This window comes from Macrobrachium nipponense, chromosome 2 (genome assembly GCF_015104395.2).
Source record: "Macrobrachium nipponense isolate FS-2020 chromosome 2, ASM1510439v2, whole genome shotgun sequence".
NCBI lineage: Eukaryota > Metazoa > Arthropoda > Malacostraca > Decapoda > Palaemonidae > Macrobrachium > Macrobrachium nipponense.
In genome coordinates, this window is record NC_087201.1 from 133,463,398 (window position 1) to 133,477,959 (window position 14,562).

General features: G+C 37.3%; 3 protein-coding genes across 4 annotated transcripts in view; 2 read left to right on the forward strand and 1 right to left on the reverse strand.

The window, feature by feature from the left end:
- The window catches only part of LOC135220995 (sodium-dependent organic anion transporter-like), a 20,796-nt gene extending 9,905 nt beyond the window's left edge, over positions 1-10,891 (forward strand). Inside the window, exons 2-9 of one of the 2 annotated variants that reach the window (XM_064258698.1) lie at positions 2,042-2,196; positions 3,750-3,955; positions 5,567-5,771; positions 7,958-8,125; positions 8,424-8,519; positions 9,089-9,232; positions 9,666-9,787; positions 10,075-10,891. In XM_064258698.1, the coding sequence (XP_064114768.1) occupies positions 2,042-2,196; positions 3,750-3,955; positions 5,567-5,771; positions 7,958-8,125; positions 8,424-8,519; positions 9,089-9,232; positions 9,666-9,787; positions 10,075-10,678 (1,700 nt within the window). In that variant the 3' untranslated portion in view covers positions 10,679-10,891. Of the gene's footprint in view, positions 1-2,041; positions 2,197-3,749; positions 3,956-5,566; positions 5,772-7,957; positions 8,126-8,423; positions 8,520-9,040; positions 9,233-9,665; positions 9,788-10,074 lie in introns of both variants that reach the window. The other variant, XM_064258697.1, reaches the window with a different exon arrangement.
- Positions 1-14,562, forward strand: part of LOC135221001 (glutamate dehydrogenase, mitochondrial-like) — a 452,434-nt gene that overhangs the window by 181,575 nt on the left and 256,297 nt on the right. The gene's annotated exons all lie outside the window — the stretch shown is intronic.
- LOC135220996 (uncharacterized) overlaps positions 1-14,562 on the reverse strand; it is a 114,672-nt gene that overhangs the window by 95,201 nt on the left and 4,909 nt on the right. Inside the window, exons 2-3 of the mRNA XM_064258699.1 lie at positions 13,905-14,084; positions 11,588-11,719 (exon numbers count right to left, since the gene is read on the reverse strand). Coding sequence (XP_064114769.1) covers positions 11,588-11,719; positions 13,905-14,084 — 312 coding nt within the window. The remainder of the gene's footprint in view (positions 1-11,587; positions 11,720-13,904; positions 14,085-14,562) is intronic.

Consider the following 14,562-nt stretch of genomic DNA (forward strand, 5'->3'; position numbering starts at 1 on the left):
CCGAGCCGAGAATCGAACTTCGGACCACCGGATCGGTAGCCGAGCGCAGAAACCACTCGTCCAACGAGGAACTGAGAGCTATCGGCGTTTTGCCAAATCCGAGCAGAGAGAAGTCTTAGTCGTTCTTGCCTATGTCTTTAATAACGTCCTAACGGAGATATTTTCGCCTTTACAGAATCTCTTTCAGATGACAGTCGTTTTGAATAAAGACCAGATCATAATAACCCATTTCTAGTTCCTCCGCCTCCAATGTATATTGTTCATCTTCTTCTTCTTCCCAGGTAGCTCGCATTTTTATATGGGGTCGCCGTTTCAGATGAGCCGTTTCCATCTATTTCTATCCTGCGCTTCTGCCTCATCAATTCCCTTCTCATATAAGCCTCCTCTCACACAGACCTTCCATCTCTTTCTTGGTCTCCCTCTTCTTCTTCTTCCTTGAACCTCCATCCCCATAGTATGTCTCCCAGCGTGGTCCTCATCGCTTCTGAAAAAAAAACTGTTATGGTTTTCACTCCTCATATAATCAACTGTTTACCTTGAAGATTCAGACACCATGGCGTGGTATCAATCACGACAGTAGTTCATCTGATTAACCCATTTGCATATTTTGAAACAATCTTACAATCACGTTTCTCCTTTTAATTTCTTCGAAATACCCTGAGAACAATTATGGTACACGAAATATCACGAAAAATATTGTGTCTTGTATATAAACGTAGAAAAGACAATTCCACCTACATTAAGTGCCTTTCGAAAAAAAATGCAGTTCTGTAATAGCTTTACATAGGTTATTCCAGTCACTTTAAATAAACCGAACTAAGCAGTGATTGTTTGTTTGTTTGTATGGTGTTTTTACGTTGCATGGAACCAGTGTTCATTCAGCAACGGGACCAACGCCTTTACGTGACTTCCGAACAACGTCGAAAGTGAACTGCTATCACCAGAAATACACATCTCTGACCCCTCAATGGAATGCCCGAGAATTGAACTCGCGGCCACCGAGGTGGCAGGCCAAGACCAAACCGACCACGCCACTGAGGCGCTAACTACTAAGCAGTGATGGGCACAGCTCAAGAAGATTTCCCACACTAAGAAATCTTATACTTATGCAAAATTATCATATAATAATAATTCCATAGGAAAGAAATTCGGAAAGGATTTCCTCAACTGCTTTTTTTTTTTCATCTTTATCTTGTGAACAAACTTTATACTCTGAATTCTCTGACTAATTTTTCGATGCCTTTTAATCTACGAGCCGTGAAAGATCTTTGTTTAATTCTGAATCCAGTCATGAATTCTTCATGATAAATAATACTACGTGTAGATCGGCGCCCTTGCTGTCATGACACCAAATATTCTGTTCCAGATAGCTCATGTGCATCGATGTCATACGTATATTTGTTAGAAGTCAGCGGTTCTCCCAATAGCTCACATTAGACGCGAACCTACATGAGAAGATACGCATTGCAAATTCCTTCTGTGTGTGTGTGTGTGTGCGCGCGCGCAGAAATACCTTCCTCTTAAATATTTATACCAGGGCCGGTGCTAGGAATTGCGGAACCCAATTAGAAAACCATAGATATGAATGTGATTTTTAAAAAAAATATAAGAATGTTTTTCCAAGTGAAAATTGTCTGTTAATATAGTAAGCATAATAATGTGAGGAATGTTTTAAGAGGTCCACAATAATGAAAAAATGTTGCGAGTTCATGTATAATTTAAAAACCCTTTACAAAGCTTTCGAACCCTTCCCTGGTTCATTTTCAGCCCAAAGCTTTGTAAAGGGGTTTTAAATTATACACGAACTCGCAACATTTTATTATTATTGTGGACCTCTTAGAACATTATATATACTCTCGCGATAGTCTTCCCCAATCAAATGTGAGGAATAATACCTCCTCATTCTTCAGTCCATGTTTTCGGTAGCGCTTTATTCCTCTTAGAATACAGAAAAGGCTTCAAACGCTAACTCTGTCGCGGGGCCCAATTTGAAATAACGGTTGAATAGGCTGATTATAACATATTTCGTACCGTTTCACAGCATCGACTGAATTCAACCAAACGACGCCACTGAAGCCTCCTCCTGGTCCCAGAGCAGAATGGTTAGTCATACTCGACCACACGTCAGCCATCCTGATGACCTGCAACACCATTACCCTCATGCTGGCAATGGGTGCTGCCACGTACTGGAGGGAGGTAAGTCTATTCTTATTTGGATGAAGGAGATCTGTGAATCACTTACCAGCATAGTTCTGTTGTGGTGTTATGAAAGAGTGACTTTATATTCAACTGTGAAAGGACTGAGGCTCCCTTTGCCGTAAAAGGAAAACAAAGGCAAAGGCATTATGAGTGGTGTCTGCAAGTGCATATCATTCAGAAAGATAAATGTCTTTTATTATTATTATTATTATTCCGAAAATGAACTCTATTCATATGGAACAAACCCACAGGTTTTATAATTGAAATAACTCCACTCCCAGGTTAGGAAGCTAAAATCGTGCTTATATATATATATATATATATATATATATATATATATATATATATATATATATATATATATATATATATATATATATATATATCGAGACTTTCGTGCTGATGGCTGTTCTTAAATGGAGGATATTTCGAAATGAAGTTCGAAAGTGTATATATTATATATATATAGATATATATATAATATATTATATATATATATATATACTTATATTATATATATATATATATCTATATATATATATATATATATAATATATATATATATATATAAATCATAATTATATATATATATTACTTTCGTACTTCATTTTGAATTTATCCTCCTTTTAAGAAGTCATCAGCACGAAGGTCTCGAATCCACAATCAACTGTTCTAGAGTCTAACTGTCTAGGCAGAAATACCTGACATAAACCCTACTGTATTTACTATTGGAACAAGACAAGCTCTATTTAGCAATTTAGTTAGGATCAGATTTAAATAACTCTCCAGGAAGTATCTTAACAATGCCAGATGATTCTTCAGTAAGCAGTTAATCACAATCAAGTTTTTGTGTACCTGCCTTGTTCCAATGGCACTAACTTGGCTCTTAGCTTCTAGTACAAAATATACTTAAGAGTAGAATTCAAATTCGAAACATTTCTTAGAGTGAACTTGATCATTGAAATTTAATATTTTCCTGAGATTTAGTGTCCCTAACCTCAACCAGCAGTTACTCGGCTCTTTCAATATAACAATTTAAAAAAAGTATCTAAATCACTTTGTTTGTGACTGCTAGCTACTGAACCTACTTTAAATTCTTTAGCTTTGATCCTCATCTCTACATTTTAAGATGCTATTTCATCACATGAAAGTGTTTATTTTGTAGAAAGTATATTACCCCTCTCTACTCGATCACAAGGAAATGTTTTTGTGGAATGTATCTTACCCCTTTGTAGCCGATCACACGAGTGTTTATTTTATGGAAAGTATCTTGCCATTTGTACGTGACCAAATGAGTTTAATTGTAGGAAATATTTTACCCCAACTTAAGCCGTTCATTTTTTAGAAAGTTTCTTACCCCAACTGAAACATGCTGTAATAAAAATAAGGCCAGACATAATTGGATTACCCTGTATCTAAATACATTATTCTAGGAATTTAATGAGATCTCGTACATAAAAATTCAGCATTAAACATGAGCACTTGGATCTCATCATTCTGAGTAGACTGTTTTTCCAGCATCAGGTTTCTAAAGGAAAACCGTTTTGCAGGTGTGGCATCATGTGAAACGCCCCTGGGCCACGCTGGTGGGCATGGTGTGCCAGTTCTTCTTCCTCCCAGCCCTTGGGTTCGGACTGTGCGTGGCCTTCCAACTGCCGCCGTATCAGGCCCTGGGAGTTCTTATCTTGGCCTGCAGTCCAGGAGGAGCCTTTTCTACTTTCTTCACTTACTGGGTCGATGGAGATCTTGCTCTAAGGTGAGTGGGGAGTTAGTTAGTTATAGTGGTTAAGGGTAGCCTTGTAAGATCTCTTGGAAAATATGTCAATTTACTGCTTAAAATTTTTTTCGTCTTCATGGGGAATTCATTTTATTCAATAAAACAAATCGAAAAATTTCAGAGCAGATATTTTATAATAAACGTAATAGCTGTATTGTTTGTAATAGCCAGTACTGCTGTTCGTTATTGCTTTACGATCCGTTTATTATCCGTAATCCATTTTTGAAAATACGATGACTCAAGCATGTAAAGAAGTTACATTCCTTCAGGACGATCCTATTTCAATGACGGAAACTACAACTTTTCTTGTCAGCACGGGAAAACCGGCATCGCTTTAATAAATGCATTCATTTCGTACTGAAAATGGCGAGAAACAATAACCTCTTCAGAAACTTAAAAAAAAATGTAAAACGAACCAAAGGATTCCAACCCTCCTCGAAGCGCTATTTACGGCAACCTTCGGCAACTTTAAGTTATCTAAAATTGGTTTCAGTCACGAGCAGAGTCTGCTTAAAGCATGAAGGCTTCATGAGAACGACTGAATGTTCCACAGGGGCGATGAAATATTCACGCTCCACATGTGGAGCAGAGGCCTTAAGGCGGATATGCTCTTTCTCAATTTAAATAACATTAACTATAGAATCTTGAGTATTAAGAAGTTCAGGATACCAGCTACCAAAGGATTTAATGTTGTTATTCGAAACTAATATCACTATATTAATAATGGAGTTCCTCTGAGCTAATATATAACTCACACAGCAATGGCAAGAAGTTTATAATCCTCACGTATTCTTTCTTACTATAACGACAAAATTTTGCCATGACAATATTCAGTATATAAATGGGTTTTAAAGCTAAAACAAAACACTCCCGTCAAAGGCGGCCCTGTCTGAATGACTACGGTTTGTTATAGAAAAGCTTTCGCATCACTACATCTACAATGATCCAGCCGCTTGTCGTACTATAGTAGATTCACATCAACCGTGCATCTGATGTCTAGGTCAGTCCCTTACGACGCTCCTGATTGGCTGTTGATAAGCCAATCACAGGGCTGGAAACTCTGTCTCTCTCGAGAGTTCACATAGGCAGGATTTATGTTCCACCTCTCCTGAGGGATACTTTTAAAAGACATAGATCCTACCCATGTGAACTCTCGAGAGAGACTCAGGGTTTCCAGCCCTGTGACTGGCTTATCAACAGCCAATCGGGAGCGTCGCAAGGGACTGGCCCTGACATCATCTGCACGGTCGATGTGAATCTACAATAGTAAATACATCGCGATTTGTGAATAAGTCTTTCTTTGTTTATCACCAACGCAAATATTAATGAATATATATAATATATATATATATATATATATATATACACACTTGCATGTTATAATAAAAAATATATATATAGTATATATATATATATATATATATATATATATATATATATATATATATATATATATGTGTGTGTGTGTGTGTGTGTGTGTGAAACTTTACCTTCATACTAAATTGAACCCTACAGTGATAAACGGGGTTACCCAAAATAAAGAGTATTTGTCGATTCAACAGAAATGATCACCATCTCGTCTACTTCCAGCATTATAATGACAGCAGTGTCATCGCTCCTGGCTTTCGGCATGATGCCCCTGAACTTGTGGGCATACTCGCGACCGTGGACCAACCAAGAACTTCAGGTCCCCTACATCAACATCTTCATCAGCTTAGCGTTTGTCACCGTCCCCGTCATCACCGGTATGATCATCCGACATTTCAACAGAAAGTGTGCAAGTTATATCTCTAAGGTTAGTCTGCGTTGTTTATACTACTGAAGCGCTCTGAGTAACCGAGAAGATCCGATAGCCTAAGTATGTAGTCCCTAAGGCAATATTAATGTACTGGAACTTTACTGAACATCTGAAAACGCTCAGGATAGAATAGAGAAGAATACAGAATTTTAGCGCTGGCTCCTATGAGGTCACTCAGCGCTGAAACAGAAATTGACAGTAAAAATGTTCAACGGGGATAACCTCTTAGTTGCGCTATGAATTGAATCAATTGTTAGGAGGTGAAAAATCAGATGGAAGAAAGAGAATATGAACGGAGGTGCAGTAAAATGGAATGAAAGGGGTTACAGCTAAAAGTTGAAGGAACGCTGCAAAGATCCTTATGTAATGCCTACAGTACGGTGCACTGACAGCACGACCACCCCACGGGAGAAAACTCTCAGAATTTTAAACTTCTTTTATTCGTCTGAAAGACACTCAAGCACAAAGTAAAATTGCGTTTTTTTTTTTAAGATAATACTCCTTTATTAACTTAGTATCATATGCCCAGTTCTCCCAATCAGATTAACATAGCCTTTGGAATTATCATGAAAGTTGATCTACAAGACTGGCAACTTATGCCAGAAGTAGTTCAGCTGTTTAGAAACTTCTGAAGCTTCATGAGTGTTGCAAGTTTATCATCCAGTGTATAATTCCTTGGACTGACCGTGAAACATAACATTAAACTATTATCATCACCCCGTGATTGTCGAAATTAAACGTGACGCCATTTTTAAACGTTTGGTGTTTTTAATCGTAGTTTCTCTGGTAAACTTACTTTTATATGATGATATGTAGTCAACAGGTACACCAACATCGCCCAACGTTAATTAAGTTTATCTTTATTGATTACTGTCCATACTTTTATATACAGTAAACATACGCTAATGTGTATCCGGTTTAGCCGAGATAATCAAAATTGGTTCTCACTTCAGATAAAAGCAGAATATATTTACCTTTCACATACGATGTTGTAAGACAAATCATCTAGAGCTAATCTATAAGCCAATGACCTGGATCTATTGACGTCTGTCCTCTTAACTAATAACTTTCAAGGCCCCTTTACGTATCTATACTCTGTTTTTTTCCATCTGTCCATCCGCCTGTGGTGTTTGTGCATGGTAACACTGCGTCCCGGGCTTTAAATAATATCCCATTTCGAATCTTAACGGTGTAATTTGCATACAGTAAATTATCAAAACACTTTTCATTTGCAAATGTACACCCAGATATTCTTTTATTTACCTAAAACTTACACAAAGCGTAACTATTTACAGCCTGGGACGCAGTGTTACCATGCGAAAACACCACAGGCGGATGGACAGATGGAAAAAAACAGAGTATAGTGAAGACTGTAATGATGCGTTGTCGGTTTTTTTTTTTCTAAACAAATTTTTTTTTTAAGCTACATTGACTTCAACCAATAACTGCTGTTGCTAAACGCAAAGGTCTCTCCTCTTTACCATTTTCATGATGACCATTTGCTGCAATAATCTTGATGCCTACCATACTATAGTAAATTCACATCAACCGTGCATCTGATGTCTAGGCCAGTTCCTTACGACGCTCCTGGTTGGCTGTTGATAAGCCAATCAATCACACAGCTGGAAACTCTCAGTCTCTCTTGAAAGTTCACATAGGCAGGATGTATGCTGCACCTTTTGAAAGAAGCATCCCCCAGGAGAGGTGGAACATACATCGTGCCTATGTGAACATTCTCGAGAGACTGAGAGTTATCAGCCCTGTGATTGGCTTATCACCCACCAATCAGGAACATAGTAAGAAACTGGCCTGGACTTCAGATGCACGGTTGATATGAATTTACTATAGGAGATGTGTCTACGTATCCTGGTCAAGCTTGCTGTCCTGTTAAACTTCAATTGCTAACGATTACTTCTGTAAACTACTAGATCACAAGTTAAACATGAGCGTCATTTACATAATCCTTCACGAAGACTCCTAGTATCGCTGATAAAAATCGCCTCAACGTCCTTTCTCTCTAAGCAAAGTTGGAATATATTTTAACATGAGGATTTAATTCAAGCCAGTTACAAATAAACGCTGAAACTAACCACTGTAATTGTGTTCTGCTTTAAACTAATACCTGCGTGAAACGGAATTGATGTCTGTTACACCTGATTCTAATTCATCACAATTCCCAACAGGTCTGCGGCCTTCTGGGGTGGATAGGAGCTTTGACCTGCGGCGTCATGCTCATTCTCATGTACTGGGATGTCATCATCGAGACGTCAATCAATCTCGTGATTACAGCTGCCCTTATACCAATCGCAAGCGTCATCGTCGCCTACACTATCTGCAAGATAGTTTGTTTCGTAAGTAACCTGTAAGGTTGTACAGCTTCATGGGTATGTTATTGAGAATACTTAACATTCAGGTGTACGAATTTACAAGATTTCCCTTCACACAACAACAAAAAATCCCCCTCCCCTCAAAAAAAAAAAAAAAAAAAAACCCGCAAAAAAAACACACAAAAAAAACTTACAAATTACTAAGCATAAGCATGACCATATTCACAAGAGCTAGTATCTTGAAATTCCTTGCATTTCATGGTACGTGAGATGTACTAAATTCAAGGAAGTGTTCATATCTATTATGCCTGCTTTTCTTCAGAACCACACATTCTGCAGGACAATTGCCGTCGAGACAGGTTGCCAGAACATAGTGGTAGCAACGAACGTCATGCTGCTCTCATTCGCTGAACCAGAGGTAATTCAGTTCTACATTTCAGTCTGAATTCTGCATTTTAGCTAAAAAAAAAAAAAATACTATCTGTAACAGTAGTCATTGCATTTGTAGGAAAACTTCCAAAGAGGACAACGCTATCAGAAGGAACAAATTAAGTGCTAAATCAATTTTTTTTGGTTAAGTTATGTAATAAACGATAATCATATATTCTAACGATATGAATAATGCTATAATACTGCATCCGGTTTTTCTTCGTTTATATACTTATTTAAATTAGTTGCTAAAGCGTCAGAAATGGACATTTACCGTTTTATTAACATAATACACAATAACAGACTTAATTACTTTGATAACTCATTGAAACGTAAATTATATAATGAATATTTCACATCATGAAAAATATTTATAATTCGCAAGAAAATATTCAACCCATGCTGTGTTGCAAACAGTTCTTGTGCACCGTGGACAATTAACGAAAATCAATAAGCTTGACCATTTGCCCTTTAATCATCTACTTATCCCTTTTGCACATGCCGCTTAAGATCCGTGGACAACTGGTGATCTTTCCTGTATTATATGGAATCTGTCAGCTTGCAGAAGTACTCATAACAGTAGGAGTGTTCCAGCTGTGGTTCTATTTCCACCGGAACAATGTTGTCGAAGAGGAGGTCAAATCCGTGATTGACAATTCCATCCTCACCAGTGTGCCTGTGCCTGCTCACAGACTATCTGAGGTAAGGTTTTACTATCGCAACTATTTTCGCAAGTACCCCTTCTCAAAAGGTTTCCTACAGGTCCCTCTCCTAACATTTATCACCTGAAATGATGAGAATCGACAGGCTATCGCAACTATCAATGTCATTAGTCGTTAATTCACGTTTGGAGTTATTCTCTTAAAATCTCTCATAATATTACTACCTTGATAATTAATAAAAAAAAATTATCAAAACATATCATTTTGCTTCTAAAAAACACACAAGGGTTCTTTTCTTCTAATGACTGGCAAATTTTAAGAATAAATCTAATTAAGCAATGCAACTAGGGGAAATTTCGTTTTTATCTATATTTCCACATTGTAACATTTCAAAACGAATGTGATGTTGTAGAAATGTAAGCACCGGTACAGAGCAGAGAGAAAAAAACTGAACGCTTGAAGTTCCCTCTCAGGCAAAGATCCAAAGTATGACTGGATTCCCTGGAACCCCTGACATATGTCGTATGCAGAGAGAAAGACACCAACAGCGTGAGGCAGAACTAACCACATACTACAGATACATTGATACTTCGAGGTAGTTCAAGAGTCTCTTTGTAAACCATGTGACTATTTATTCATTTAAAACATGAATCATCTGTTCCTCTAAAGTTTCCTTCAGCTAAAAACTCAACGAAAATATTTCACCGTAACAAAATGTTTAAAAATAATTTTAAAAAACATATGTATGCTATATTCAGCTACAAATTGTCTGTAAAGTATATTTATTTAATACTAAGTTGGAGTCAATAAGTTACGCTGTTTGATAGCATCTCAGAACAAAAAATGTCCTGTATTGAAAAATAATCAAATGATTTTCTCAAGGCTGCACGAGTACGCACCGAAAGATGAAGAAGGAGACGCACTTCCAACTGAGCTGACAACACTTCGAGTAGACGAAGTCGATGATCCCAATACATGGAAAAGATCCAAAGCTATGCTCCCGGAGGTACGAGCAGCGCAGACCGAAGAACACCAATCCCCATTCCCGTTCTACGGAAGGCCCAAAAGCCCTACATTTTTCGACTTCCCGGAGAACCCTTACTTCGACTCGCCTAGATCGCCAGACTTGGATACTGAGAGCCTCAACTTTCTGGAAGATGACTGCGACATTGAATCTCAGAAAAGTCCTACCTTGAGCAACAAGGGCGTGCCATATATGTTTCCGGTCACTGAGGACGACTTCCAATCAACGAGAGAACCCTCCCCCGTGCCTTATGGCACCCCAAATCCAGTCCAAAAGAACAAGAATCGAGATTTCGAGTGGAACAGCTCCTCTGTTCCAAGCACACTGGGTCATACCTCATCTTCCCTGACCTCCCCGGAAACTCCATCACGAGCTTTTGCTTTTTATCACAACGACGTCCGCATAGGACAAGCTGATCATTTCAGAACATTTGGAAGCAAACGAAAGACAGACACGTGCTAAGGTTGGACATTTCACTTTTACTTATATTAACATTATAAGTCTGATGTACATAAGACTTGCTTGTTATACAATACTCTTTAAATGGTTAGAAGCACCTTTTTCTATATGGCAAGCACTGCACTGTAGTAATATATTACATTTATAAGACACTTGACATTAATCTTACTTCATGACTGTCTCTATTTTGTAAATTATGAATATAATTACTTTCAATTGAAATATGTGCTTTCAGTGGCCTTCTTTTTTTATGGATTACAAGTAACCTTGTCCCCTAAATTTGAGTAGGTTCAAATCCTGAGGGGATAGAAAAAAGGAGACTTATTTACTTCTAATTCAAAGCTTAAAGCATATCGTATTCACACACATGCACAGTGGTATGCATACATGTACCATTATTATATATAATAGACTATATATATATATAATATATATATATATATATATATATATATATATATATATATATATATGTGTGTGTGTGAAGATAAAAGGCTCATAAAACACTGTTTGAACGTTGCAACCATATATTTCGAGCACTTCCTTCTGTGCTCCTCGTCACTGGTAAAATATGAACATACGATATCTTACAAGAGTTTATACACAAGGCATATATGTATAAGTGTGGCCACACCTAAATATGGCTTGTATATAACCTCTTGTAAGTATCCTGTGTCCATATTTTACCAGTGATCAGGAGCACAGAAGTAAGAGCTCGAAATATATGGTTGCAACGTTCAAACAGTGTTTTATTCAAGTAAACTTACCTTAATTCGAAATGAGAGACTCCTAATTTCAAAATCAACCCATAAATTCAAACTGACTTTTACAACTGTGAAAAAGTGCTTACCTTCAGTCTTTGCAATAACAGAAAAATGACATCAAATTTTGACAAGAACATGAACCACATACTTGGAATGAGGACTTGGTGAGCTGAACTAAACTCTTGCAAACACTGCATTGCGGATTCGACGCCATAGTGCATTAGAAGGTCAGCAGCTTTCACCAAGCCATGCACCATCAGCAAAGTTTGGTAAGCACTCTCTGAGAATGAAATGAGTTTGAAATTTTAATGGCCAGAAAACAACATTTAGAAAATAACAACATTTAGAAAATAAACAGGGAGAGAATGTAAGATGGTGAATATAATTTAAAACAGAAGTTAGTATAACCATGCATCCAGACAATTTTTCTATTAAGAGAAAGTGCGTATGAACACAGCATACTCTAATGACTGAAGGAAAGTAATTTTGAACATATTCTGCAAACAGGTTTAAAGTCAACTGAAAATTTAAAAGATAACGTTCTGGAAAATTAGAATATTTCAAACGAATAATCAGAAAGCCATCTCAGTCATTTTGACTTTTTTTTAACCAGTAAAACGAACGTAACGTGTTAACTAGCTCATCAAACATGCGCATAATATGCATAGCTCTGCTGCGTATGTCTGTAAAAGTATTTAACAATGCTCTCATAATCATTGAATAAGCTTCTTGATATATACAGTGACAAAAACAACTTCTTGCCTTAAAGGTGTACAGGTATCCAGTTACTGAGTGTACAAAGGGCAATAAAAGCAGGTATTCACATAAAATCCCCAAAGGGCTACCGACGCAATTTCTTTTGCATTAAAACTAAACAGAAATATGGTAGAGAAATAACCTGCATAAACACAAACAAAAAGAAAAAAATATATATTTTGTCATTTGAAAATGTTCGCTTTCAAAAGATTTAGGTCGTCTTAGTTGACATCTGTGATTTTTTTTTATTTCAGTTGTATGCATAGAACTGAATAGGGAATCTAGGCCAAAGGCGAAGCGCTGGGATCTATGAGGTCATTCAACGCTGCGACGGAAATTGACGCTAAAAATTGTTAGTAAGGTGTAACAGGAGGAAAACCTTAGGTTGCACTATGAAACAACTGTTAGGAGACGGTGAAAAGAAAGATGGAAGATGTCTATGAACGGAGATACAGTAAAAGGAATGAAAGGGTTGCAGCTAGAGGTCGAAGGGACGCTGCAAGGAACCTTATGTAATGCCTACAGAACACCGCATGAGGTGCACTGACGGCACTAACCCGCCCCAACAGGAAGTTGTATGTATAGTAACTCGCACGGGTAACTTGTCTAGTTATAAGTTACACACATGAAAAAGACATTTTCTTGTCGATTATTTTAATGATGATAAATTATTTGGAGACCACATCATGAATGATTCCGTTATTGATAACAACTATTTAAAGTTATCGTTTATTTCCAACGAAGGGATTTGTGGTAGCAGTGAACTGGCTTTCACACGGGAAAAATGGAAGATGGTGGAACGTTTATATGCAAGTCATAATTTAAATGTAGACATAGAAAGTTAGCATAAGTTTGAACATCTGGTATGAAGTACTACGCTAAGGGATAAATCGTAATCCCAAAAGCATAGCATTTATTATTTTTTCTAATGCAACGGACAATGGGACAGGTAGTCCACGGTCCCCTTTGGCTCAAGTACGAATAAAACAAGTAAAAGGTGGTAATCTAAAGGGAGGACAGTACATGGATGGGTTTCTTAGACTACATAGAAAGCTATAAGTTGGTCTCTTAAAAGTTGAAAAACGCCATGTCGGAATAAATAAGAGAATTCCATTTCTTGGCACAAAACGAAAAGCGTCACTAGACAGCGCAAATAATAATTTTTTTTTTTTCACAAAACGGAAGCCAGACTCATTTCGGATTCTTGGAATTGAAAACTAATCCTTAATAAAAATGGCAACGTTAACTCTCCAGTTCAATCACAGGACATATTTTTGGGAGATCATCCACCGTAGAAGTGTAATCTATCACTTCGTCCCTTTTTTAGCAAAGTGTCGAATATGCATTTTTACATAAATCTGAGGTAACTGCATCGACGGTGACTACATCACTGACTTCTTGTTTCAGCTAAATACCAAGTCTGTCTCTCACCGTATAACCTGAATGGTAAAAGGAGAGAGATTTGATACTTAGCTAAAACAAGAAGTCTGTGATAAAACCCCTGCCGATGCAATTACCGAATTTTAAAAAAAATTAAATTCGACACTTTGCCTAAATAAAAAGGGTGGGGAGGGCAATTTTATCTCACGACAAGCATCTAAACAACAAGCCATGTACGTCACACACTCCCAGCATATGCCAGACTGGCCAACGGATGAACCACACCACACCACTTCAACTGGGTGAGAGATAAATAACACAACACTTACTATGGTCTGCAGACAGATTTCTTGTGCGTACAAGTTGGTTGAGCAAAAAACGTGTAATTCCAGCTCTGATTTTGAGGAACCCGCCGTCAAACTTTGGAAGGCCGACAGTCTCATTTTTAAGGAGCGCGAGCAGGGTTTCCCCAGCGTCTTCAAGTTTCTTTAAACACTGCAGGTAAACCTCTGCGAAAGAAAATGACCCAAGAGCTAAGATCACATTATTTTTACGAGCCTTCAATCTTCGTTATTTTGTGAATGAGCAGTTTGACAAAATTTAGACCCTTAAAATATTTTATTTCCATTCATACATGCTGAGCCCTCAAGCTGCGATGATATAGTACTCAGAATAGCACTGAAAAATCCCCTCAATATCTTAATGAAATGATAAATTGGTACAAAAACAAGCGAACTAACGGAATGATGAAATAGAATCATAGAGATGAGAACTCTGCTTAAATATATCTGATTTTTTTTTATATTTATTACCTTGAATTACTTTAACATGCTCCTGAAAGATTTATCAATCAGTACAAACATTGTTTATATAAAAAAACATGTAATTGTAAAAGTTCTCGTGCACAAAAAACAGAATCATTCGAGACCAAGCAACTGCAATAACACTCAGCTGATGAAATCTATTAACACATGACCTAATACAGTA